At 40.9% G+C, this 27,770-nt stretch overlaps 1 protein-coding gene across 7 annotated transcripts in view; it reads left to right on the forward strand.

The window, feature by feature from the left end:
* LOC134226471 (protein phosphatase 1 regulatory subunit 16A-like) overlaps positions 1–27,770 on the forward strand; it is a 417,502-nt gene that overhangs the window by 320,587 nt on the left and 69,145 nt on the right. For all 7 annotated transcript variants that reach the window (XM_062707267.1, XM_062707272.1, XM_062707269.1 and 4 more), the window contains 6 exons: positions 4,508–4,685; positions 21,645–22,091; positions 22,159–22,284; positions 27,045–27,120; positions 27,196–27,316; positions 27,433–27,529. In XM_062707267.1, coding sequence (XP_062563251.1) covers positions 4,508–4,685; positions 21,645–22,091; positions 22,159–22,284; positions 27,045–27,120; positions 27,196–27,316; positions 27,433–27,529 — 1,045 coding nt within the window. The remainder of the gene's footprint in view (positions 1–4,507; positions 4,686–21,644; positions 22,092–22,158; positions 22,285–27,044; positions 27,121–27,195; positions 27,317–27,432; positions 27,530–27,770) is intronic.

Genomic DNA, 27,770 nt, shown 5'->3' on the forward strand with positions numbered 1-27,770 from the left:
GAATGTTACCACCATCTCGAAAGTATTAAAACTATTCTACAGACTGCACCTTATCCTAGAGCCTTAATCCTATTTTAAACACATTTTTACATAGTCGAAAAGGAATTAGATTCCATTGGGCTATAGAATCTAAAAGGCGTACAATCGCAAAGAAGTTACAATTAAAAAGGGGCTTGGTTTCAATAGGGAGTTAAAATCAACAGGGAGTTAGAATCCATAAGGCTTTAGAATCGGAAGGATATTAGAATCGTAATTAGGTTAGAATCAAAAGGGACTTAAAATCGAAATGGAGTTAAATCAAAAGGAACTTAGAATCGAACGTAAGCTAAAATCGAAATGGAGTTACAATCGAAAAGGAGTTAAAATCGAGAATGTTTCAGCTTCGAAAGGGAGTTTAAATCGAAGAACAGTTTTTTATCGAAGGAGAGTCACAATCGATAGGGTGTTAGAACCGAAAAGGAGTTAGAAGCGAAGGAGAGTTGGAATCTAACAAGAGTTAAAATCGAGTGGGAGTTGGAATCGACAAAGGATTTAGAATCAAAAGGGAGTCATAATCCAGAGGGAGTCAGAGTCGATTTAAAATTTACGGTGAATTAGGAACGAAATGGTGTCAGAATTGGAAAAAAAAAAGTTAGAATCGAAAGGGAGTTAGTATCGATAAGGATTAAAAATCGAAAGAGAGTTAGAATCGAAAGGGAGTTGAAATGAAAGCGATAGGGAGTAGGAATCCTAAGGAAATAGAATCGAAAGGGAATTAAATTCGAAAGCGAATTTGAATCGATTGGGAAAATGAAAAGGAAGGGAGGGAAAATGAAAAGGAAGTTAGATGGAATCGAAAAGGAGTTATTATCAATAGGGATTAGGAATCGAAAGCGAGTTTGAATCAAAAAGGAGTTGGAATCGAATGAGAGTTAGAATCGAAAGGGTGTTCGAATCAAGAGATAGTCAGAATCGAAAAGCAGTTTGTATGGGAAGGGAGTTAGACTAGAAAGAAAGTCAAAAACGAAAGGGTTTGAAATTGAAGAAAAAAAGATAGAAGTTAGAATTGAAAAGGAGTTAGAATCAAAAGGGAGTCTTTATCGATATGGAGTTTGAATCGGAGTTAGAATAGAAAGGGGGTTAGAATGGGAAGGGAGTTAGTATTGTAAATAAGTTAGAATTGAAAGGAAGTTATAATCGAAAATGGAGTTAGAATTGAAAGGGAGCTAGAATCAAAAGGGAGTCAGTATCGATATGAAGTTTGAATCGACAGGGAGTTAGAATCAAAAAGGAGTTGGAATCGAAATGTAGTTAGAATCAAAATTAGTTAGATTTGAAAAGGAAATGAAATCGAAAGTTAGTTAGTATCGATAGGGATTTAAAATCGAAAGCGAGTTAGAATCGAATGAGAGTTAGAATCGAAAGGGTGTTAGAATCAAAAGAGAGTCAGAATCGATATGGAGTTTGTATCGAGGGGATGTTACAATCTAATAACAGTTTGTATGGGAAGGGAGTTAGACTAGAAAGAAATTAAAAAACGAAAGGGATTAAGAATTGAGAGGTAAACATAAAGAAAAAGAGATAGAATCGAAAGGGAGTTGGAATTAAAAGAGAGAAAAAACCGAAAATGAGTTTGAAAGTTAGAATCAAGAAGGAGTTAGAATTGAAAGAGAGTTAGAATAGAAAAGGAGTTAGAATGGAAAGGGAGTTAGAATTGAAAGGAAGTAATAATCGAGAAGGGAGTTAGACTAGAAAGGGAGTTAGAATCAAAAGGGAGTCAATATCGATATGGACAGGGTTTGCAGAAATCGCTCTCAATAGATAACGAACAACGATAAAAGAGAGGCAAAAACTGTTCCGAATCATAACAAGCCATGATAACAAATTTATCAAACTTGTATACAAGTGCGAAAAAACAGAATCGGATAGGCAGCCCCACAGAAAAATGGTGATTCTCGCTTTGTTTTTGCTCCTTTCGTGTTGGTTACTGCACAGCTGTGTAGAACAAGTTGAAATGCATCATCAGAGCCAGTGCTCCCCACATTTGGAGGTTTCTAAAATAAATTTATCATGGAGTATAACATCCCGAATCAGTTCTCTATCATTACAGCTTGCGAAAAAAGTTTCTCGCACTATGCTACATATCGTATATGTATACAGAGATGATGAGTGAGAGACTTGGTCTTTCTCTTTAGGATTCAATCCCTGGATATGGAGTTTGTATCGAAAGGGAGTTAGAATAGAAAGGGAGTTAGAATAGTAAGAGAGTTAGAATCGAAAAGAAGTTAGAATTGAAAGGAAGTTATATTCGAAAAGGGATTTAGAAGGGAGCTAGAATGGAGAGGGAGTTAGATTTGAAAACAAGTTAGAATTGAAAGGGAGTCAGTATGAAGTTTGAATCCAGAGTGAGTTAGAATCGAATAGAAGTGTGTATGGGAAGGGAATTAGAATAGAAAGTAAGTTAAAATCGAAAGGGAGTTTAAATCGAAAAGGAGTTAAAGTTGAGAGGTAGTTAGTATCGAAAGGGAGTTGGAATTAAAAAGGAATGAAAATCGAAAGGGAGTAACAATCGAAAGGTAGTTGGAATCGGAAGAAGTTTGAATCGAAAGGGAGTTAGTCCGTATTTTTTCGGGTCACATTCTCATCGGGTAGATAACCGTAAAGCGTAAAAAAAAAACACATTTCACCTAAATGAGCGATGACTGTCCAATGATTTAGTTATCATTCATTCTGATTCGTTCATCAAGGCCAATCGACATTATGTCAGAGGGTTAAAAAGGTGGGATCTTACATTCCTCTCGTTTTTCGGTTGAAGATAATTGAAGGTCCGCTTTAGTGATTTCAACTCGAAGTTGTTGTTTTTAAAATTTCTTTCTATTTGCAAGTTTGTTCCATGCGGCATATGCGAATTGAATTTGGTCATTTATCACATTCGAGAGAGTATCATCAAGTCATTCTAAATAAAATCCTTGCTATGCTAGGCATCATAATTTTAGATTGCTCACAAAGTGCCCAGATGAAAATTATTTTATGACAAACTAATTTTGATGTTTGCGGTTCTCAATTGCCCTTGCAAACCAAGATCATTCCAGTTTTTTGTTCTACTTGAATTATATTATTTATTTATTTACTTTCTAATCAAAATGTCATTTGAGTAAAAATCCGAATGTAAAGGTGGTGGAGAACAATGCACTGGTGAAGCTACGTTGGAGAAGCTCACATTTGGACATTGTACAATGGTTGTAGAAGATGTACGATTCGGTGTGTGGTAAACTGCTGAACGTTTTCCATAATTTGTTTAAATTCAAAAGCATTTTGCATTCATTTAAATGCAAAAAGTATACCAGAAAAAGCAACATCAAGCTTCTCGGAGGCGTATCTGCATCGTGCAAAACGCATCATAAAAATATCCATATACGTTACTGTTCCCACTTTATCGAAACGTACAAACCTATAATTTTGAATTCGTACATTGATGTTTGATGTTGAAATTTTTCTTATCGTCATGAAATATAAAATAAAAAAAAAATCATAGATGCCACAATGTTGCTTCATGTAACTTCTCTTCGCTCATACATTATTGAAGGTACTTATGAACACGTGCGCGTTCACATCCACGCGGATTACATAATTCATGATGCTCTCTGTACCATTGTTTCGTTCCGATTTGGATCACCACCGACTGTTTGAAAATCGTTTGTTCCGAATTCAGTTCCACACCCTTGCCCTTCAGATATCCGATTTTATGAACAAAGTCTCTTATCTGGTCGTCACCGTGCATTCCAAGTATGAAACTTCTAATTAGTCTTCAAATTTGCGCATCTTTCGTCAGCCATGGCCTTTGCATATATGTAGTCAAACGCTTCGTTGCACTCGAAAAGGACGTTTCGATTCAGCTTCCATTGGGTGCAACTAACTACCTACGGCGGAGACGTGCTTCGTTTTTGGATCCGTTCCAAAATCAGAATGTTTCCCATCGTGATGGGACACTTTTGGCGTTTTTCTTTATCTCGGCGCGCACTGAAACCACGGTAACCATGGATGCTACTGCGATGGATTCGCAACAGCAGCAGCGCAGCAGAAGAGCCTCGACCGCATAGAAGCCCAAGCAACCTACGGCGATGGCACCAACCAAAACCTAACAACATTAGGCGGTTGTGTCATCGTAGTACGGAAGCTCCATAAAAAGCATAAAATTATTGCCCCATAATAAAGTAGAAATTTCCAACCAAAACATCAAACATATGTAAATTGTCAAATCATTTCCGGAAATCAAGATCGCCAGAAATTTTTGAAGATAAAATCAAAACAATAAGAGTCATAAATACTTTGTTTTTTTTTTGACTACATTTTATTGCTTTTTTTATATTTAAAGAAAAAACAATCTATGACCATTTTTACTTTATTGTGGGGATGTTTGACCTACTCAATAAAACGAACGCTGCTGCGGTTGACTGCCGGTGGTAGCTGCCACTGAACAGTTACTAATTATGTTTCCTCTTTTTTTTTGGGTGTTCATTCATTTCAGGCGCCGGGCGCAACAGCTGAAGGTGGCCAAACAGAGGGAAAAGGAATGGCTCAAGGCGCAACGGAGCAAGGAACGGATGTCCCAGCAGCAGCAGCACATGTCCACCTACAAGCGGCACATTACTTTCGAGGACAGTGTGGTCCTATTGGAGGCCGCAGCCCGGAACGATATCGCCGAGGTGAGTTTCGGTGTGAATGGGAATGCGATTGCGATCAAAATATATTGCACATTGTGTGGCGGACTATGGTCATTTCCGTTTGCAAATCACATTTTAGTTCCATCTGAATTGCGTTTTTTTTTTCAATATATTTCTAGAGTTCGGGGAACACTTCCGAGAATAGCTCATAAAACAGCATTAAACATTCTAGGAAAGATAATCATAATGTTATCTTTCCTTGTATGCTGAACGCGTTGTGTCGTCTCTAGACAGAGAAATTTACTCCATATCGGGTTGGTTCGCTGATGAATGATGTTCGCCTGTTTGATAAATTTGATTTACACGACTTTCATCTCGTCGTTTCTCATCATTTAACATCCTGACGAAAATTATAGCATGAAATCCTACTTGACGTATAGTCAGCATTAGACCATTTGTTATGTAGAAAATTTTACATTAACTCTATAGGGTGAAAATGTTGCCTCATTCTCCTTCGAATTGGTTAAGGCTGAAGCTTGTGACGAATGTATATACTTTGCTGAAAATACTTGCCAATGCCCCAGAGCTATGTACCTACTTTGATTGAATTGAGCTGTCAGGAGCAGTCGTGCATATTTTATTCCCAGGCTCACTGAGCTGGAAGATAATGCTTTATGACAAAAGAAGACATTCAGCCGGCTGGTGCGATTCTATGCCTGTGATTGCGTGCACGTGCAAATATAAAGTATACTTCTGCCGAATGAAGCCATCATCCATTCGGAAACACAGGCACTTCAAACAAGTACCCACACAAGACTCGAGTTTCAAATGCTGTTGATGTTTTGGGTCTTTTTCGCCCATCAAGTTGTACCGAAAGCCTATAAAATCACTCGAAATCATAATCCAGTGCACTAGAGTACTGAGTGTCATGTAACATTAGGCTCAGTTCAACGAACAAAGATGATCGATCCATTTCTTCAACATTTTAACTCTCTCGTGCTCGATATTGAAAATACCGTCGAGAAAATGAGGATGTCGACATAGAGAGGTGAACTTTTGAAATTAATATAAAGAAACTGATCAGCCGGAATTTGTATCGAATTTCAGAATATCGAATTCTCTCACTGGAAATTATTTGCCTTTCTCGTACACAAAGTATACGTAAAGTTTATATCACTTCAAAAACAACTTTTGAAAGAAGGCTCGGAGACCCAAAATGGAAATATTCTGAATAATCTCAGGACGTCAAGTACAGAAACTCAAAATATTCCATTGAAAAACATTTAGAATATCCACGATTGATTTTCTGGCGTTTCCACAAGACAAAGTCTTTGGATTTTCCAAAAACAATTCAATGGAAATTCTTAGCAGTTTCTAATATATTTCCTTTGCAATTTTCAATAAAAATCACCATTCGGGCAACGGATGTTGTGATATTCTCGAAGAAATCGAACAAGGGTTCGCCAATAGGGCGTCGTCAAAGGTGGTATTTTTAAGAGATGTCGCCACTATATTTAAAGTAAACTCGTTTTTAAGTATAAAGGCATCGCTGATTCTCGCCAATGACACATCGCTGAAATTCAATATTCGGGATAATGGCTGCAAATGTTATTTACCTATTACCTTCGATTTTCACAGAACGATAGCGTAAAATTTATTTTATTCATTTTTCATAGTGAGATTATATCGAAGGGTGAAATGGTCGAGAAGACAAAAGGTCGAAACAAAAAACCTGAGTCAAAAGGTCGAAAGAAAAAATGTCGAAGGACAAAAGGTTGAAGAAACAAAAGATAGAAATTACGGTAGTAGGATCAAATGTCGAAGGTCAAAAGATCGAAGATGCGCTCTTGATCTTGAAGGATCAAAAGATGAATTGGGATAAAAGGTCAAAATTACAAAAAAGTGGCAAAACGTCAAGTGGTAATCAACCATTCTTTTGCATTTAAACATAATGATGAATTGATGAATTTTTCCTTCTTTCAGTGATAGGCTGTTCTTTCGGGTTTGGCACATTTATATTTATGTGTGTGTTTGTGTTGTGATTTTTGAACGGGCTTGTTGGCTACAACTTCTGCTTCTTACGCAGGAGGTCGTGTGTTTAATCCCAGGCCCGTTTCATTTCTCCTAATTTGTATCTTTCCATATACTTCTCATGTTCTGGGCATTCATACCGTTACCATCTTCTATCCTAAACCAAAAACTTGACTAACTCTAGCAGGTAATTGTTAGAATTCCAAATGAACGAAAAATCTTGTTTTGGCAACGAATTAGAATACACCACCCTTTAATTACTCTCACATTGGGAACCCGTTAACCAAGACGTACCTCTGCCATAGAACCTAACCTCCAGATTCCAATAAAATTCCGCATGACCTCGTGGCGAGTGCAGAGGCATTCATCAATTCATTCCCATCTTCGATAGATCGTGATGACGTGGCCAGCGCCGTTATCGATAATTTAAAATACTACAGCTCTCGGACTGTGCACTTTGAAGTTGGGGAGCAAATCCCATGTTTATATCCATTGGTTCCCTGCGCAATTGCGATTGTTCTGGTCAATCACGGAGTAGCAACTACGAAATGCACGATCATCATGCTCATGCTCTGCTCTCAATTGCGTTGCTTTGCGTTGTAACGCAGTATTTCGTAGATTGCATACTGATAGCTGTCATATAAATCCTTTCTTACCCCAACTGCTTATGGGTTACTATATGGGATTTAAGTGCAACCCAATTGGAGGTCCAAAATGATAAAGCATGAAAGCTACCATTGCTGGCAACGCCCACCTTCTCCGTTACTAAGGAAGGGAAGGAAAGGATGATACGACTTAATGAGGGACCAGCGACTCACCGACGCTCTCTTAGATGTCAGCGAGACGATTGGTAGGGAATATGGTTTAACCCTTATGCGGCCAACAGAAAAAACACACGTGGATGGCCGACAGGGTACCCGTGTTCCCATAAATTGATATTCTGATAACTTCAACAATTTTCAACCGATCTGGATAGCTCTGACAGTTTTGGAAACAGAAACTCATATACTTTTTGAATGTTTTCAAGGTTTACAGCTTATGCCCATGGTTATACAAGAAATCTTTGAAGTAAAGCTTAAGAGTCTACACGCGTAACCAAAGGCCATTCAACCAGTTTCAAATATGCTACAAGCTCTTTGCGCTTCTTAGAATTTAAAGTGTTCATAATATATGCTTCGGGTAATGCAAAAATCCCTGAAATGAGGTCTTAGTCATCCGAGAAATCTCTGGAGTAAAGCCTAAAGATCTACTCGTGTAACCGAAGGCCTATTATACAAATTAAAATACGGTACATGCTCTTTGTGGTACTTAGCATAGAATGCGTTCACAGTATATGTTCCGAGTCATCCAAGAAATCTTAAGGTCTACACTCGTAACCATGGGTCTATGGACTTGTCTCAAAACTGGTACATGCTCTTTTACTTGCTCTTTGCGCATCTTGAAATCAAATGTGATCACTACATATGTTCTGCGCTATTGAAGAAATCTCTCGGATAAGTCCTTTGGCGCCTTCATTGCATATATTCATGGTCATCCAAGAAAACCCTGGAAAAGGCCTTCAGGTCTACACGCGTAACCAGAGATCTTTTAGATTGTTTCAAAACTGGTGCATGCCCTTTGTGGTACATAGAAAAGAGCGCTTTCATTGCATATGTTTATGGTCATCCAAGAAAATCCTGGAAAAGGCCTTAAGATCTACACGCGTAACCAAAGATCTTTCAGATTTTTTCAAAAGTGTTACATGCCCTTTGTGGTACATAGAATAGATTGCGTCCACTGCATATGTTTATGGTCTTCCAAGAAAATGTTAGAATAGGCCTTAGGATCTTCACACGTAACCAGATACCTTTCGGATTGTTTCAAAAGTGGCATATACCCCTTGTGATACATAGAATATACCGCTTTCATTGCATATGTTTATGGGTATCCAAGAGAACACTTGAACAATCCTCAAGAACTTCACGCGTAACCAGAGTTCTTTCGGCCTATTCGAATAATTATACCTGCCCTTTATGGTACGTAGAATAGAATGCACCCATTTCAAATGTTCATAGTCACCCTGAAGTAAGGCATTAGGATCTACACCAGAGATATATCAGCCTGTTTAAAATTTGATACATGACTTTGGGGTCCATGAATAAAATGCGTTCATGGCATATGCTAATGGTCATCCTAGAAATTTATGAAGACTTCTAAGGGCCCTCCTTAGTCGTGCGGTAAGACGCGCGGCTACAAAGCAAGACCATGCTGAGGGTGGCTGGGTTCGATTCCCGGTGCCGGTCTAGGCAATTTTCGGATTGGAAATTTTCTCGACTTTCCTGGGCACAAAAGTATCATCGTTCTAACCTCATGATATACGAATGCAAAAATGGTAACCTGGTTTAGAAACCTCGCAGTTGATAACTGTGGAAGTGCTTAATGGACACTAAGCTGCAAGGCGGCTCTGTTCCAGTGTGGGGATGTAATGTCAATAAGAAGAAGAAGACTTAAACACGAATATCTAGAGGTCTTTAAGGTCCTCTAACGGAATCCAAGTTTCAAAGTGCTCGCGTTTTCGGGGCACACACACGATACGGAAGCAACGCATATCTGTCATTTTTATTATTTCACGCATACTGCGACGCTGAATCAACAAAAATGACAGTTGTGCGGTGTGCCCCCGAAAACGCGAGCACTTTGAAATTTGGATTCCGTGAGGAGTGTCCTTAAAGACCTCTAGATATTCGTGTAAGCCTAGAAGTCTTCTTCTTCTTATTGACAGTTTTATTCTATGAAACTAGGATTCCGTGAGGAGTGTCCTTAATCTTATTTTAATTTGGTACATGACAGGTGCTTTCCCTACTAAGCTACGAAGGATCTCCGTCGTCCTTCGCTAAGCTGATGAAACTGATGAAACCAAATTCACAGCACCGGGCATGTAGCTGAACTCTCGCAATACATTCTCAGAACTAACTCTCTCATATATGTTTTTGTACAATGCCAACCAAATAGGATCAGTATTTAGTATTATCTGGCTCCTACATACTTGCTTCATGAGCCCCTTTTAGCCCAAGGCTGGCTAGTCTCGTAGGAAAAACTCACACAACTTGTTTATTTCTCAATAACTGCCTCCGTTACCAAGGTCGAACCCCATACCTTAACTCTATGGAGTTCGTAGACTACCTGGAGCCATCGACAACAACAATAACTACTTGGAATATTAACGAATACCAAGAAGGTGTCACACAACTTGTTTATTCTTCGATAACTGCCTCCATTACGGAGATTGATCTGAAGATCTTGACTGTATGGAGTTCGTAGACTACCTGGAACACACGACAACAACAAGAATTACATGAAATACAAACATATACCAAGAAGGGGTCACACAACTTGTTTATTCTTCGATAAACGCCTCCATTACGAAGATTGTTCCGAAGACCTTGACTCTATGGAGTTCGTAGACTACCTGGAACTCACGACAACAACAAGAACTACATGAAATACAAACATGTGCCAAGAAGGGGTCACAAAACTTGTTTATTCTTCAATAACTGCCTCCGTTACCGAGGTCGATTCCCAGACCTTGACTCTATGGAATTCGTAGACTACCTGGAGTCCACGACAACAACAAGAACTACTTGAAATACACACATATACCAAGAAGGGGTCACGCAACTTGTTTATTCTTCGATAAACGCCTCCATTACGAAGATTGTTCCGAAGACCTTGACTGTATGGAGTTCGTAGACTACCTGGAACTCACGACAACAACAAGAACTACTTGAAATACACACATATACCAAGAAGGGGTCACGCAACTTGTTTATTCTTTGATAAACGCCTCCATTACGAAGATTGTTCCGAAGACCTTGACTCTATGGAGTTCGTAGACTACCTGGAGTCATCGACAACAACAAGAACTACTTGGAATACACACATATGCCAAGAAGGGGTCACAAAACTTGTTTATTCTTCAATAACTGCCTCCGTTACCGAGGTCGATTCCCAGACCTTGACTCTATGGAATTCGTAGACTACCTGGAATCAATGACAGCAACAAGAACTACTTGGAATGCAAACATGTTTTAAGAAGAGGTCATTGGTTGACCCGGAACATATACTGTGAAAGCATTATATGCTAAGCACCATAAAGAGCATGTACCGTTTTTGAATTTGCACGATAGACCTTTGGTTACGTTAGCAGACCATAAGATCTTATTCCAGGGATTTTTTGGATGACTAAGGCCTTACTCCAGGGGTTTTTGGAGACCCAGAATATATACTGTGAACACCGACTATTCTAAGAAGCGCAATGAGCATGTAATATATTTGAAACTGGTTGACAGTCCTTCGGTTACGTGTGTAGACTCTTAAGCCTTACTTCGAAGATTTCTTGTATAACCATGGACAAAAGCTGTAAACCTTGACAATGGGCAAAAAGTATATGAGTTTCTGTTTCCAAAACTGTCAAAATTATCTAAATCGGTTGAAAATTGTTAAAGTTATGAAAATATCAATTTATGGGAACACGGGTACCCTGTCGGCCATCCACGTGGTAAAAAAAATCAGATGCCCCTCCCCACGTCCCTCCTCACTGTATCAACGTGATTTTCTCACAGATGCTACATTTTATGGAGTTCTTAGATGTCACCGAGTTTCAGCTTTCAGCTATAAAAGTTCATTGAAATATCACCACTTGAATTTGAAAAAGGAACACGGGTACCCCGTCGGCCGCATAAGGGTTAAGAATATCATCATGAGCAAATGATATAATAAGTTGGGTACAAACGTTGGGAGCGACCAAGTTAGGAAATTGATGTCACTCCATTCACCTGGGTGTTGCATCTTCTGGGATGGGACAAGGTATTAGACTTGTCCTGGCTAATAAGCCTAGGTTTAAGCGCCATTACTCGCTCTCTGAAACGAGAAAGAAAGAAACATAAAATGGAGTTTCCTTCCAACATGTGCCAACCCGAGTAGGCAGACAAAACAAGATTACAACTCAATTGTAACAGAAATCATTTTGTCTTATTGATTATAGAGAAAATCCAGATTAATCTACCTAACGGTGCTCCTCTTGCGTTCTAATGCACCAAACTTATAGAAAAAAAAATCTTTTTTTTTGTTGATTATGAAATCTTTTTCCAACGGACGATAAATGGAAGTATTATAGGAAGATGTAAACAAATATGCCAATCCGGTTGAGCACAGCTACCAACCTTCTTACCCCACATTATCATTAAAAAATGTTCCTTCCATCCTCAGCCCGTAGCAAAATCGGATCTGGACCAAAATTTAACAAATCCTTACCAACTCTTTAACTGCAAAGGCATACCACCAAACAAGCTCCAAAGAATCATTTCGGGACCGATTTAGGGCGTAACTTATTTTGTAAACAAACATTGATTTATTGATTCCGTAGATTGCAATCATTAATCTTCACAATACGTTCATACACGTTGCACAATAAAAATCATACTTTTTAGTGTTATAGCTTATTCAGACTACGAGCTATTCTCACACAATCCAATGACTTATCATTAATACATCATTTGAAAAGAAGTCTTTCAAAACGACTCAACTAACTCGGGAATAACGTTATCATACCAAATTTGGCAATGATCTAACTTCCCTCCCCTCGGATATGTGATCTTGCCGCGATGGGTGGGCTTACGCTGGCTACAGCGCCTTCCTCCAAACGCTGGCGAAAAAAGAACTCACGTAGCTGAAAGCAACATTCCAGAGACTTCACTGGAAGAAACCTCACTGCAGGAAAGATCCATTGATTACGTAACGCAAAAAATAGCATTTTATACGGAACGTCAACGCAGTTGCGTTAGGTTACTTGGATCATAACGTTAACGTTAACGCGCTGCGTTGAATCAACGTCAACGGACATCGGTAATTTGCCCGTTCATTTGTCTTCGTACTGACTAACAATCAACACGTTTGCAAGCCAAATTGTGGTTTCCATGGAACATGGAACTTTTTTTATGAAATCATAGTTTACCGCTTCAAAAATCCATTGACAGTTTGCTTCCATTCAACTCAGTTCAAACTTAGGAAAAACATGGAAAAACAATTCGCCAAGTTTTCGAGCTGATAAGTCAAGTCGCCATCTTCAAGAGACCGTTCAATAAGTGCTCATCTTTATTTGTTAGATGGGGCCTTGAATGGAGCGTATGTGCTTAACCCGTTAACGCCCAGTGATCTATTTATAGATCAGTTACATTTTTTATATCTGTTGGGAAGTTTTAGCTCAAAAGTTATACATGTCTTCGTCAATATTGTTCTATGAACTAATATCTTTCATATGGTGAACAATTTAAATCGGAACTGACTCACTAGGTGGCGTAGGCGTCCATAGAAACCTGAACTTTTTCATACATAAATCAAGTAATGAGTAGTGAACGTCCAAACAGCATCACTATATACCTCAAGAACCTGACTAGTTAGCTACATGCAGTCTTCAGCAAAGTAGTTCAGATTATCTTGGTGGTTCAAGAACTGATCCAAATAATTCTGAATTTTTGTACGAGGTGGCGCTAGTGAGCATCCAAATTTATTCTGCATAAAACATCAATCTGTATCTCAAGAACCTGATTAGTTAGCTACATGAAGTCTTTAGCAAAGTTGTTCATAGTATCTTGGCGGTTCAACAACTGATTGAAATAATTCTGAATCTTTGCATGAGGTGGCGCTAGTGAGCATCCAAACTTCTTCTGCATAAAACATCAATCTGTATCTCAAGAACCTGATTAGTTAGCTACATGAAGACTTCAGCAAAGTTGTTCATAGTATCTTGGCAGCTCAACAACTGATCGAAATAATTCTGAATCTTTGCATAAGGTGGCGCTAGCGAGCATCCAAACTTCTTCTGCATAAAACATCAATCTGTATCTCAAGCACCTGATAAGTTAGCTATATGACAAAGTTGTTCAGAGTATCTTGGCGGCTCAAGAACTGATCGAAAAAATTCTGAATCTTTGCATGAAGTGGCGCTAGTGAGCATTCAACTTCATTTGCATAAAACATCAATCTGTATCTCCAGACCCTGACTAGTTAGCAACATAGAGTCTTCAGCAATATTGTTCAGAGTATCTTGGCGGTTCAACAACTGATCCAAATAATTCTGAATTTTTGCTTGAGGTGGCTTTAGCGAGCATCCAAACTTCTTCTGCATAAAATCAATCTGTATCTCAAGCACCTGATAAGTTAGCTATATGACAAAGTTGTTCAGAGTATCTTGGCGGCTCAACAACTGATCGAAAAAATTCTGAATCTTTGCATGAAGTGGCGCTAGTGAGCATTCAACTTCTTTTGCATAAAACATCAATCTGTATCTCAAGAGCCTGATTAGTTAGCTACATGGAGTCTTCAGCAAAGTTGTTCAGAGGATCTTGGTGGCTCAACAACTGATCGAAATAATTCTGAATTTTTGCATGAGATGGCGCTAGTGAGCATCCAAACTTCTTCTGCACACAACATCAATCTGCATCTCAAGAACCTGATTAGTTAGCTACATGGAGTCTTCGGCAATATTGTTGGCGGGTTAAGAACTGATCAGAATAACTCTGAATTTTTGTACGAGGTGGCGCTAGTGATTGTTTGAGTGTTTGAGTTTGTTTCGCATAAAACATCAATCTGCATCTCCAGACCCTGACTAGTTAGCAACATAGAGTCTTCAGCAAAGTTGTTCAGAGTATCTTGGTGGCTCAACAACTGATCGAAATAATTCTGAATTTTTGCATGAGGTGGCGCTAGTGAGCATCCAATTTCTTTTGCACAAAACATCAATCTGCATCTCAAGAACCTGATTAGTTAGCTACGTGGAGTCTTCGGCAATATTGTTGGCGGGTTAAGAACTGATCAGAATAACTCTGAATTTTTGTACGAGGTGGCGCTAGTGATTGTTTGAGTGTTTGAGTTTGTTTCGCATAAAACGTCAATCTGCATCTCCAGACCCTGACTAGTTAGCAACATAGAGTCTTCAGCAAAGTTGTTCAGAGGATCTTGGTGGCTCAACAACTGATCGAAATAATTCTGAATTTTTGCATGAGGTGGCGCTAGTGAGCATCCAAACTTCTTCTGCACACAACATCAATCTGTATCTCAAGAACCTGATTAGTTAGTTACATGGAGTCTTCGGCAATATTGTTGACGGGTTAAGAACTGATCCAAATAACTCTGATTTTTTGTATGAGGTGGCGCTAGTGATTGTTTGAGTTTGTTTCGCATAAAACATCAATCTGCATTTCCAGACTCTGACTAGTTAGCAACATAGAGTCTTCAGCAAAGTTGTTCAGAGTATCTTGGTGGCTCAATAACTGATCCAAATAATGCTGAATTTCACAGAATGTAATATGCAATACAATTCCTGCTCTCAAATCTAGAGTTTTCTCTCTACACTACGATAAAAAGATGTTCCGATAATTATGCCCAAATCACGGATTTTTTCGGAACTGGCTAGTCAGAGGAAATTTGATTTAGAATCTGACCCGGAAACATATGTGCAAACACTAAGTTCTAGCGTTCTAACAATTTGAAAATTTCGTTTATTCAACTTAAAAGGAACAATAATTGTTTTCATGGAATAAACATCTAACCTAGTAAAATTTTGGAGTTTCTTTTAAGCATTCCAAAGTAATGAAAAATACCAAAAACACCCACTTGTGTTCAAACGGCAGTCGTTTTGCCAATTTGACCATTCCATTTGTTGATTTATTCCATTCTAATATGGTCGCACCAAGCGCCAACAAAAAATCACCCATTTTTCTACTCAAACTTTCGTTTAGCGGATTTAATTGATTGCCAATCGTATCGGATATCCATCAACCCTATAACTGAGGATATCCAACAACAAATGTACACAAGAATTGATATGTAATGATTTTCGTTTTCCTTGTACGAACAAAATATCACAAGTCAGTCAAAAAGCCGCTTGGTGCAGTTTGGTTGAACCCCGAACATATATGCTTCGTATTCCTTCATGCAACAAGTTTTTTCGTGCATTATTGGGACCTCTAGAACTAACATAGTTTTGCAGAGGTGTTTCCGAAATCCATTTTGATTTTATCCATTTGAAACAAAATTGAAATTATAAAGCACAACTTAATTAGGGTACACTGGGGGAAGTGGAAAAAGGGGGTAAGTGTAAAAATCGACTCGAAAAATTGGAATTGGAACTTGGAATTGGAACATACTTTACAGTTTTTACCACATCATAACATTATGCAAGAATATACATTTATGCTCACACTCATACTTTTTTAAAATTTGTATAATACATACACTAACACGGTTAACGCTTGAACTGTAATTTAAGTTTTCGCGAAAAGTAGATTTTTGCATTCATAAAATCTATTCTTATTTGCACCAGTTGTCCTTTTTTCAAGTGAATTTATATCACGGGTGATCATTATAATACAATTAAACTAATCCCATTCAATTGGTAGTGGTTTGTACCAAGAAAGCAAATAATTCAAAGATTTTACACTTACCCCAGGTATCAAACACTGCGGGGGAAGTGGATAATGTCCTAATTACGCAATTTATTTCTTCCCTCCAGGGTTTATTTCGATAGCTGTGAATCTTAATATGTTCCTTCTTCGTTATCATTGCGATTCCAGTGGTGATTGGACTCATATAAATGAGCAAATGCATGATTAATTCACCTATCGGTATTGATGCCTTTCACATGTTTTACGTATGAAAAAAAATGTATAAGAAAGTTAAAAATAGCACTGATAGGTAAATATATTGTATAATTAACATTAATTTTGATTCATAACAAGTTTCGTAATTGGATGCAATTTTTTGCGAACAAATTGGTTAAGGACAAGTGCTTAAGAATAGCTGATAATTGTGTACGTTCTTTGCGCACACACATACATACAAATACGCACATACAGACAAGCTCGGCGTTCGGTGACAGTTCAAGCCATCAGTGGCAATATTCTGATATTACTGCAAATTGGCGTTACTTATTGGAATTTTTCACGCAACAATTCACACGTTCCTACTTGGCCCAAGCGATCTAATACGAACCGTATTTGTCATTGTTTTGCCAATTGGATTCCTTGTTTATGAGGTTTCATCACCGCGAGAAACTTATTGATTGATTTTCATTGGCTTTTATCGCCGAACAACATATGAGCAGGTTGAAATCGCTGTTATTTTGCCTGTCTTGGTAAGATAGTTCACACGCTATCAGCCAAGCCGTTCCTGGGTGGACGTTAGGTAAAATAACAGCGATTTCAATTTCGTGTTGTTCTTCAATGGCCCTCTGCTTACGTTTCAACTTCTATTCAATTTTCATACTTGTCGCTCGCTTGCGATAACTTTCAATTCTGTGCTTCATCGTGCTTTGTAAACATGCTCCCTTCCACTTTGAGCTTAGGTAGTTCGATCTCACCGATAAAAGCCAATGAAAATCAATCAATAAGTTTCTCGCGGTGATGAAACCTCATAAACAATATTGAAAATAAAAGAACAAAATTTGTCAATACCTTAGTTCCACTAAGCTGGGCAACAAATAAAGCAACTTGGACTAGAAAACATATAAAGCAACTCATTAGCGTGAAAATTAACGCAGCCGTTAACGTTAAATTAAGTTAACGTGTTATAAGCATCAACGGAAAAGTCGTTAATCGTTAAAATTAACGCCAACGAATTAACGAAACGGCGTTAATCGTTGATTAACGTTAACAACCCTGGTCCTGCTCGTGTGCTCGCAGGCTCGCTACCATGCTGTCGTAGTTGTCTGTTCTTCGTAGTGCTGCCGCCACCTTTGGGTCACCTCAGGCTCCTTCGAAAGTAAGGTTCCCGTTTATGTCCTTACACATATCAGGCTGTAGCAAGTGGCGCTAACCTGAAGAGTTCAGCTTCTCATAAAACTTTCGTGCGTTATTAGCGCGGTACAGTTGCTCCGACTCTCTACGGTCTCGATCTTCCTGCTGGGGCATTTTTCTCCGGAAAATCGAGTTTTGACTGTTTCGCGCACGTTTGTATCGTACCTCGTTTGCCCTCGTGCGGTGTTGCAGCAATCTCGCCCATGCTGCATTCTTCTCCTCAACTAACTGCTCACATTCGCCGCCGGTCGTTTCTTTGATCCGGGGACGCCATGCCAAGTGAACCGGTTGCGGTACTATCAATGGTGGATCGATCATCTCTCCAGCCATCTTCAAGAGAAGCTACGTCTTGCTGCTCTTTCGTTGGGAGTGCCACATCCAGCCGCTGCGCGTAGTATTGGGCTAGTCAACCGTCTTGTAGCCGCCCGATGTTTAGCGGCGATGTTCGGCTTCGACGCGTGTTGCACACCGTCAAGAGTTTTGAGCGCAGGCATACTGCAACGAGGTAGTGGTCGGATTTAATAGTCGCACTGCGGTAGGTGTCAACCTTTGGGGTGTCGGAGACAAATTTACTGTCGACTAGATTTTCCGTTTCTTGGTAAGATGATTTCCATGTGGTCTTGTGGATATACTTGTTTGGGAAGAAAGTTCTCTGGGCTACCATTCTGCGGGAGACTGCAAAGTTTATGCATCGTTGGCCGTTGCCATTCGATACGATGTGCAGACTGTCCGGTCCGAGCACCGGTCTGTACTTTTCGTCCCTTCCTACCTGAGCGTTAATATCGGTGATGACGATTTTGTCGTCTCGCAGTGGGCATCCATCGTATGTTTGCTTCGTATCCTTCGTGTGGGCAGTGCACATTGATGATGCTATAATTGAAGAAACGGCCTTTTATCCTCATCCTTGGTGCCGTCGTGGTAGAAGGTAATCGTTCGCTGCCCGCTTTTTCACACTTTCTGTTCAGTCCTGAAAAATTTCTGCAGCGCCACGACGTCGAAGTTGCGGGGATATAATTCAGCGTAGATTATCCTGTCGTAATCTGCCAAACCTAACGACTTGCACTTCCATGTTTCAAGCTTCCAATCGTGATGCTTTATTCGTCGCCTAGGTTGTTGCCAATCGAGTCGTATTATCTCTTATGTCGTTCGTAATTTTTGGTTTTACAGGCGGCTTATTGGGCCTGCGCAAACCTCCTGTCTCGTCGAAGGTCCGTCGTGTCAGGTCTGTTTAGTGTCCAACCAAACACCAGAACTTGGGCTTGTGCGCTTGAACAGCATACGGTCGCTTTGGCGGAACCTGCTTGCGAATACATGTAGCTTTTTATAGAAGTTTAACAGAGCCCACTGTCAAACCGCACCACATCCTAGGCAGGCACCACAACTCGCATATAGCCTGGAGAGGAATTGTCAAATCCTTGTTGGGCATAGTCCCTGCTTCCGTCAAAGTGATGAGAAGTGAGATATTATTCCTTAATAAATGGCTACAGCGTCGATACACCTATGTCTGGTGTATTGTAGAGCTTCATAATCTTCGGTCTGATGTTCCTCCGGTTTTCTTGAACGTTTAGGGTCCCCAGGTCCGATCTACTGCGTGCAGCTTGTTTTTCATTGTTTGACTCGAACCACAGAGCATTGCACTGTCACTTTTCGCACCTTCAAATTCGTTGAATACCTTTTGAATTTTCCAATATGCGGAAAAGTAACCAACACCGCTACGTGGATTAATCAGTTTGTTTTTCCACACATTAATTGATAATTGATTCCAAGAGTTACTGCAATGGATAACTGTGGATATACCGAGTTTAGTATGACAAATAAAGGAATTCTACATTGTATTCGCTGTCAAAAAGTTTTTATTGGCCCAGACTGAGGATATAGACTGTAAATTATTTGGAAGTTGTGGGTTTTCTTTGATAGCAACTGTGTAGCAGTTATTTATTTTTCTTATGAAAATTGAGACCATCCGAACTTCAAATGTATGGATTGGAAGTGTTTTCCATATATTATGCAACGAAATGGAAAGGCATTTTTTGTTTACACTTCAAAACTTTATTTAAGTTACTTATGTTTAGAATTCGAAGGTGGAAAACGAAGGTTTAAAATTAAAAAAAAAAAGTGCTCTGCAAAATTATGGATGACCCTCAAACCGTAAATATGTATGATGGAAAACGGTCCTCTCATCGGTCAACAAAACCATGCTCGAGGTTTTATGTTTTCGTTGTTTTTCCTCTGAAGGAGAATGCCTAAGCAGCTGGTCGCTTTGCTTTACGATGCCGCAAGGGTCGTAAAAAATGAAACAAAAGCACTTCATCTTTGCCGGTCAGGCTTCGATGTTGTTGCTCGAGGATGAAACCGAGCGGTTTGTTCTGGTGGCTACACTTTGTTTCGGGAGGACCGTCGGAGTAAACTTCCCAAAAGTCAATAAAATTCGTACCATTTAGCGTTCCTAATTGTATGCGGTGGTTTCACTAATCGGTGCTTTTAGCATGAAAAGGACAAACCATTTGATTGATATTAAGTTTATGTCAGTGAACTTAGGCTACATGCCTTGAGACTAGTCATCTTTTAGTATCAATTACAATTTAAAAAGTTTTATTTCTCCTACGTGTGTATGTTTTTAATATAAATATTCTGGCAATTAAGTTCTAATATCGATAAAGGGAAGCTTTTAAGGATCCGATACAAATTAAGTATTCATGCCAGTCGATCCACTACACTTCCATTATGACGGAATGATTCAGTGAACAGTTTTCGCTTAACTTTTCAAAAGGTCCTAAGTAACATTTTTTCATGAATTAATTTGAATAGCGCAATCCAGGCTATAGACATCCCTATCTAACTCCTTTAGCCTAAAAATAGCCACCATGTCCCGGGCACAGTGTGCAGATAGACCGCTGTCAGTTGCATGAGATGTCAACAATCGTCAACAACACCAATGATTGTAGCTTGATAATTAAAAATATCCACAACAATAAAAGAGCAGGATTTATTTTTAAATTCTGCTCAAGCTTTTCACGGTGAAATAAAAGACAAATTGTTGTTCTCCATGTAAGTAAAATCAAAATTGATCATGTAGATAAGTTTTGAATCAATTAAACTCATTAGTCATATTTAATGAATACTCCCAATTAAAGTTGCATATTGAATAAAGCTGAATTTGGATGTTTTATGATGTTAAGCTTTTTAGATTTGACGTACGTTGCTCGGTGTTGGTGTTGGCTACGCTAAACATGAGCTCTTAGCATAGGCCTGGCGCAATCGACAGAACAACATGAAAGCTTTTGATTGCGCTACTCAAATTAATTCATGAAAAAAATGTTACTTAGGACCTTTTGAAAAGTTAAGCGAGAGTTCAAGTTCAAATTTTGCTCGATTACGAAGTGAACGCGGTGCACTTTTGCTTCCATCCATATTCCGGTACAGCTTCTGCACTGTTTCGAAAGAGTTCGCTCTGCAGACGGAAGAAGCAAAATTTTAGGAAGGAAAATGCGATCCCGGTTGAATTTCCATTCGGTTCCGTTTTCCTTCGCTGATACAAAATTCACAAAGCTTTCATTCCTCAACTAATGGCTCCGTATTTCCGGACTCGATTGAACGAAGCGATGGCGATGGCACCGCGCAACTATTGGACCACAACACCAAGCCAAGACACATTCAACGACTCTTGATTTCCTCCGGGGCCGCGTCTCCTAATTGCGCCCCGGGAAAAACCGACTGTGGAATAGAATAGGCTGGTGCCTACCTCGAATAAGAATCAATTTATCTTTTTCGATACTTTGCGCGCTACGGAAACGGTTGAACAGCGTCGAAAAGTTTTCATTCTTAGTATTTGCGAATCCCAGTTGGAAGCGAAAGAACGTGACTGGCTTTTCTGAAGATTGGATTGTTTTTCGCGCAATTTCCACGAGTTCTATCTATATGAAAAAGTTACCAGATTGGACTCGGATAGAATTTATATTTCGTTGGTATTTTTCATGTCTACACTATTTCGTGAATGAAATTTATTGTTTAGCAACATTCCTTGATCTAGTGCCGTTATTTATAGTCGTTTTCTATCTATCTGAATATGATGATTTACTTGGGTCCAACATTCTACTCAACTCATTTCTTCTTTCTCCTATTTTTATCCCCCGGACAGGTGGCCAAACTGTTGCAGAAGGGTGTCACCCCGGACGCGACCAACATGGACGGTCTGACGGCACTGCATCAGTGCTGTATCGATGACAACGCCGAAATGCTCAACCTGCTGCTGGACTACGGTGCCAACGTGAACGCCCAGGATAGCGAACGGTGGACGCCGCTGCATGCGGCCGCAACCTGTGGCCACCTAAATCTGGTCAAAATTCTAATCGGCCGGGGGGCGAACCTGCTGTCGGTGAACGCCGATGGCAATATGCCGTACGATATCTGCGACGACGAGGAAGCCCTCGACTACATCGAGGCGGAGATGTCCAAGCGGGGCGTGACGCAGGAGCTGATTGACGAAACGCGAGCGGCGACCGAAACGCAGATGCTGAAGGATCTGCAGGACACGGCCGCACAGGGTGGGGATCTGGAAGTACCTGATTGTCAAAGCGCGACGCCGGTGAGTGGAAACGGTGGGAGAGGGGACGCTCGTGCGGAAGGGTTTGATTGGTGTTTTATGTTTTCAGCTTCACATAGCGTCCGCCAATGGCTACACGAGAGTGGTTGAGTTCCTATTAGAGCAGCATGTATCGACGGACGCCGTGGATCACGATCTGTGGACACCGGTGCATGCTGCCGCCTGTTGGGGTCACGTAAGTAATAAATCTGATTCATATTTTGAGTTTTCAAACATCTGTCAAAAAAAAACAATTTCTAATTTTTTGTTCATTGCTTATTGCAAGTTTTCATTATATGTTCACCAAAATTGAAAGAACTAATGCGTTCTAAACAAGATTTTCAAAAAAATCCGTCTAAGTGATTACATTACAATTACACTTGTTATATGGTTAGGCGCTAATTCGTCCATACGCTAGGAGAAGAATGAATTTTGTCATCAAACGAAAAAGTAGAATCATGAAAAAAAATTCACAGCGAAGTATGGGATGTAGCTCTCATAATAATTTTTAAAATTTCAAAATGATATTTATTTACAAATAAAATATGGCATGAGTTTAGAATTTTGATTATCTACATCAGCGGTTCCCAACCTTTTTCTTAGAGGTATTCCTTTGAACTTATTCTTTTATTGAGGTACCCCTATTTTATTCGCTGTTAATGAAAATATGCGAAGCTCATAAAACTAGTTAACCTGAAAACTAACGAAATATATGGCTTGAAAGAAGGCTCCTGAAACTATTGAAAAGAGTCTTCCGAGCCTTTTGAAAGGAGGCTCCAGAGCCTCTTGAAACGACGTTTCCGAGCCACTTGAAAGGAGGCTTCCGAGCCTCTTGAAAGGAGGCTTCTGAGCCTCTTGAAAGGAGGCTTCCGAGCCTCTTGAAAGGAGGCTTCCGAGCCTCTTTAAAGGAGGCTTCCGAGCCTCTTGAAAGGAGGCTTCTGAGGCCTCTTTAAAGGAGGCTTCGAGCCTCTTGAAAGGAGGCTTCTGAGCCTCTTGAAAGAAGGCTTCTGAGCCTCTTGAAAGGAGGCTTCTGAGCCTCTTGAAAGGAGGCCTGAGCCTCTTGAAAGGAGGCTTGAGCCTCTTGAAAGGAGGCTTCTGAGCCTCTTGAAAGGAGGCTTCTGAGCCTCTTGAAAGGAGGCTTGAGCCTCTTGAAAGGAGGCTTCTGAGCCTCTTGAAAGGAGGCTTCTGAGCCTCTTGAAAGGAGGCTTCTGAGCCTCTTGAAAGGAGGCTTCTGAGCCTCTTGAAAGGAGGCTTCTGAGCCTCTTGAAAGGAGGCTTCTGAGCCTCTTGAAAGGAGGCTTCTGAGCCTCTTGAAAGGAGGCCTGAGCCTCTTGAAAGGAGGCCTGAGCCTCTTGAAAGGAAGCCTGAGCCACTTGAAAGGAGGCTTTTGAGCCTCTTGAAAGGAGGCTTCCGAGCCTTTTGAAAGTGGGCTTCCGAGCCTCTTAGAAGAAGGCTTACGAGCCTCTTGAAAGGCGGCTTCCGAGCCTGTTGAAAGGAGGCTTCTTCCGAGCCTGTTGAAAGGAGGCTTCTTCCGAGCCTGTTGAAAGGAGGCTTCTTCCGAGCCTCTTGAAAGGAGGCTTCTTCCGAGCCTCTTGAAAGGAGGCTTCTTCCGAGCCTCTTGAAAGGAGGCTTCCGAGCCTCTTGAAAGGAGGCTTCTTAGCCTCTTGAAAGGAGGCTTCTCAGCCTTTTGAAAGGAGGCTTCTGAGCCTCTTGAAAGGAGGCTTCTGAGCCTCTTGAAAGGAGGCTCTGAGCCTCTTGAAAAGGCTTCTGAACCCCTTGAAAGGAGGCTTCTGAGCCTCTTGAAAGGAGGCCTGAGCCTCTTGAAAGGACGCTTCTGAGCCTCTTGAAAGGAGGCTTCTGAGCCTCTTGAAAGGACGCCTGAGCCTCTTGAAAGGAGGCTTCCGAGCCTCTTGAAATGAGGCATCTGAGCCTCTTGAAAGGAGGCTTCTAAGCCTCTTCGAAAGGAGGCTTCTGAGCCTCTTGAAAGGAGGCTTCTGAGCCTCTTGAAAGGAGGCTTCTAAGCCTCTTGAAAGGAGGCTTCTGAGCCTCTTGAAAGGAGATTGAGCCTTTTGAAAGGAGGCTTCTGAGCCTCATGAATGGAGGCTTCTGAGCCTCTTGAAAGGAGGCTTCTGAGCCTCTTGAAAGGAGGCTCTGAGCTTCTTGAAAGGAGGCTTCCGAGCCTCTTGAAAGGAGGCTTCCGAGCCTCTTGGAAAAGGACTTCTAAGCCTCTTGGAAAAGGACTTCTAAGCCTCTTGAAAGGACGCTTCTGAGCCTCTTGAAAGGAGGCTTCTGAGCCTCTTGAAAGAAGGCTTCCTGAGCCTCTTGAAAGGAGGCTTCTGAGCCTCTTGAAAGGACGCTTCTGAGCCTCTTGAAAGGACGCTTCTGAGCCTCTTGAAAGGAGGCCTGAGCCTCTTGAAAGAGGCTTCTGAGCCTCTTGAAGAAGGCTTCTCTCCCTCTTGAAAGGAGGCTTCCGAGCCTCTTGAAAGGAGGCTTCCGAGCCTCTTGAAAGGAGGCTTCCGAGCCTCTTGAAAGGAGGCTTCCGAGCCTCTTGAAAGGAGGCTTCCGAGCCTCTTCAAAGAAGGCTTCCGAGCCTCTTCAAAGAAGGCTTCCGAGCCTCTTCAAAGAAGGCTTCCGAGCCTCTTGAAAGGAGGCTTCCGAGCCTCTTGAAAGGAGGCTTCCGAGCCTCTTGAAAGGAGGCTTCCGAGCCTCTTGAAAGGAGGCTTCCGAGCCTCTTGAAAGGAGGCTTCCGAGCCTCTTGAAAGGAGGCTTCCGAGCCTCATGAATGGAGGCTTCCGAGCCTCTTGAAAGGAGGCTTCCGAGCCTCTTGAAAGGAGGCTTCCGAGCCTCTTGAAAGGAGGCTTCCGAGCCTCTTGAAAGGAGGCTTCCGAGCCTCTTGATTGATAGATTGATAGATTGATAGATTGATAGATTGATAGATTGATAGATTGATAGATTGATAGATTGATAGATTGATAGATTGATAGATTGATAGATTGATAGATTGATAGATTGATAGATTGATAGATTGATAGATTGATAGATAGATAGATAGATAGATAGATAGATAGATAGATAGATAGATAGCCACCGTGATTGACTTTACCACCGCCAGCCATCCGATCCTTTCGGCGTCGAAATGGGAAGTCAGATGTGATCTTTACAGGAGCAATAACTCTCTCGAATCTTAGGAAGCTCAACTCCAGCCTTTCATCCCGTCTTCACCGAAAGCATTCTCCAAACTAATAACCGCCTTGGCCGAATAGCCTTCCGATGGTAGTCGAAGGAAAAGGCGAATTTTGAAAGCCAGGAGAATGGCTTTTCCGGTCTTTTCGGAAAGCAACGTCCCTGCTCGGGATGCTTCCAAATATCGGTCAATCTATATCGTCATTGAGAGATTGACCGCCGGCTACGCGAAAAGTTGGAAGTAGACGAAAGACTTCATCTCTGGCTATACACCTTTCACCCTGGGTATGAGACAGGTTCATATTTCGCCAACCTAGGGGACGTTCTGCAGGACGCCTATGAATATTATTAGTATGCGGACCTAGTCTCTCTGAGTATATCGAAGGCGTTTTACCGCTTTTGGACTAGACCTGTGCACCGATTGAAATTTTACCGGCGACGGCGTGATAGATCATTTTTAGCCAGCGGCGGCATCACACCGTTGATGATCGGCGGCGGCGTGGGTCGACGTGGACTAATTTCAAGCGTCAAAATTTCTCCGATTTTTTTTTCAGATGTGCCTCAACGAATTTCCCAGGAATTGTTTTCGATGAGAAGTTCATCAAGAAATTTCTCTGGACATTCCTCCAGATATTACTTCGGAAGTATCTCCAGGAATTCTTTCGGGAGTTCCTCCAGAATTTCGTCCGGAAGTTTCTCCAGGATGTCGTTTGGAAGTTCCTCCAAAATTTCGTCCGGAAGTTCCTCCAGGATTTCGACCGAAGGTTCCTCAGGATTTCGTTCAGAAAATCCTTCAGGGAGTCGCTCTGAAGTTGCTCCAGGATTTCGTCCGGAAAATTCACCAGGATTTCGTCCGGGGTTTCTTCAGGATTTCGTCCGGAGGTTCCTTCAGAATTTCATGTTGAAGTGCCTCAGTTCAAGTAGTCCGGAAGTTCCTCCAGGATTTCGTCCGAAGGTTCCTTAGGATTTCGTTCAGAAGGTCCTTCAGGATGTCGTCCGGAAGTTTCTCCAGGATTTCGTACGGAAGTTCCCCATGATGTAGTCCGGAAGCTCCTCCAAGATTTCGTTCGGTAGTTTCTCCAGGATATCGTCCGAAAGATCCTCCAGGATTTCGTCCAGAAGTTCTTCCAGGATTTCGCTAGGAAGTTTCTCCAGGATTTCGTCCAAAAGTTCTTTTAGGACTTCATCCAGAAGTTCCTCCAGGAATTTCTCAGGAAGTGTCTCTGAGAATTCTCTTCAGAATTCTTACAAAATTTCTTCTGAAAGCTCCTTTAAGAATTTTCTCGGAAGTTTCTTCAGGAATTCCTTCGTATATTCTTCAGGGTGTTCGTCCGGACGGCTCCTCCGTAGATTACTGCAGAAATTCATCCGGAAGCTCCTGAAGTAATTCCTCCTAAATCCCTTTAAAAACTTCTCTGAAGTTCAGATATTTCATAGCAGATTTTCCTCAAGAAATTTCTCTTGATATTCTTCTTGGAGGACCTCTAGAAATTTTTCGAGAACGCTTCAGAAATTTCAACTGAACTGTTTTTCGAATCTAACATAGAATTTCTAACGCAACTCCCACACATCTCCAGGAATTCTTCCGGGAACATTTCTGGGAGTTTTTCTAGCTATGCTTATGGAAATTCAATTGACATTTGAAAAAATTGTATCTCGTTATTTGTCTCAATCGATTCTTTGAAGGTCAACTGCGTTTAAGACCATGCAATAATTAGCAACATTTCAAATTTGTCAAGTGAATCTCTAACGTTGTCTTTTTACTTCTTTGCAGCTTGAAGTCCTGGAGATGCTAGCGCAAAGTGGCGCCGACTTGAATGCCAAAAACAAAAACGATGAAACGCCTTCCGGTAATTCTTTTTATTGCCTATCAAATCCAAAATATTCATGCTAACCCATCTAAACTTATTCCGCCTTCCCATCAGACATTTGCGAAGATCCGGAAATTCGCGAACGGATAGAACAGCTCAAATCGGAACAGGAGAGCAAACGACTGGCCGAAGCCCAGCGGAAGCGGGTACGGCGATCCCAAAGCAATAACACCAGGTGAGATTTACCGTTCCGGGCCGTCTACTTCCGAGGCTTGTGTCGTCGCTTGGCAGCTCTGGGAAAATCTCCTTCTAATCAAATCAAATTTTTCCTCCCCCTCAATGTCGTTGCAGGGCCCAATCGGTGCGGCGGACGTCCCTACGGGACAAGGGTCTCACCACCAAGAAGGACGCCGTCGAGGAGGCCCGGTTCCGGTTGCAGGCACAAGAGGTAAGCGATGACTGCTCAGATTCGGTGACCCGTGGCAATCGGCACATTTCGATTCCATTTCGGATGCTATTTTCTGGCGTTTGTTTGAGGTGTAATCAAATTTGGGAGGGGTTCGTTTTAATGCGGTTTTAATTTGCTAGGATCAAATATTATGAGAATAGTGCGATATCACATTGATAAAGTTTCAGCATATATAGACATCAACGTCAATTTAATATTCATCGGTATCTGATGGATGAAG

The sequence above is a fragment of the Armigeres subalbatus genome, chromosome 3 (genome assembly GCF_024139115.2).
Source record: "Armigeres subalbatus isolate Guangzhou_Male chromosome 3, GZ_Asu_2, whole genome shotgun sequence".
Taxonomy (NCBI): domain Eukaryota; kingdom Metazoa; phylum Arthropoda; class Insecta; order Diptera; family Culicidae; genus Armigeres; species Armigeres subalbatus.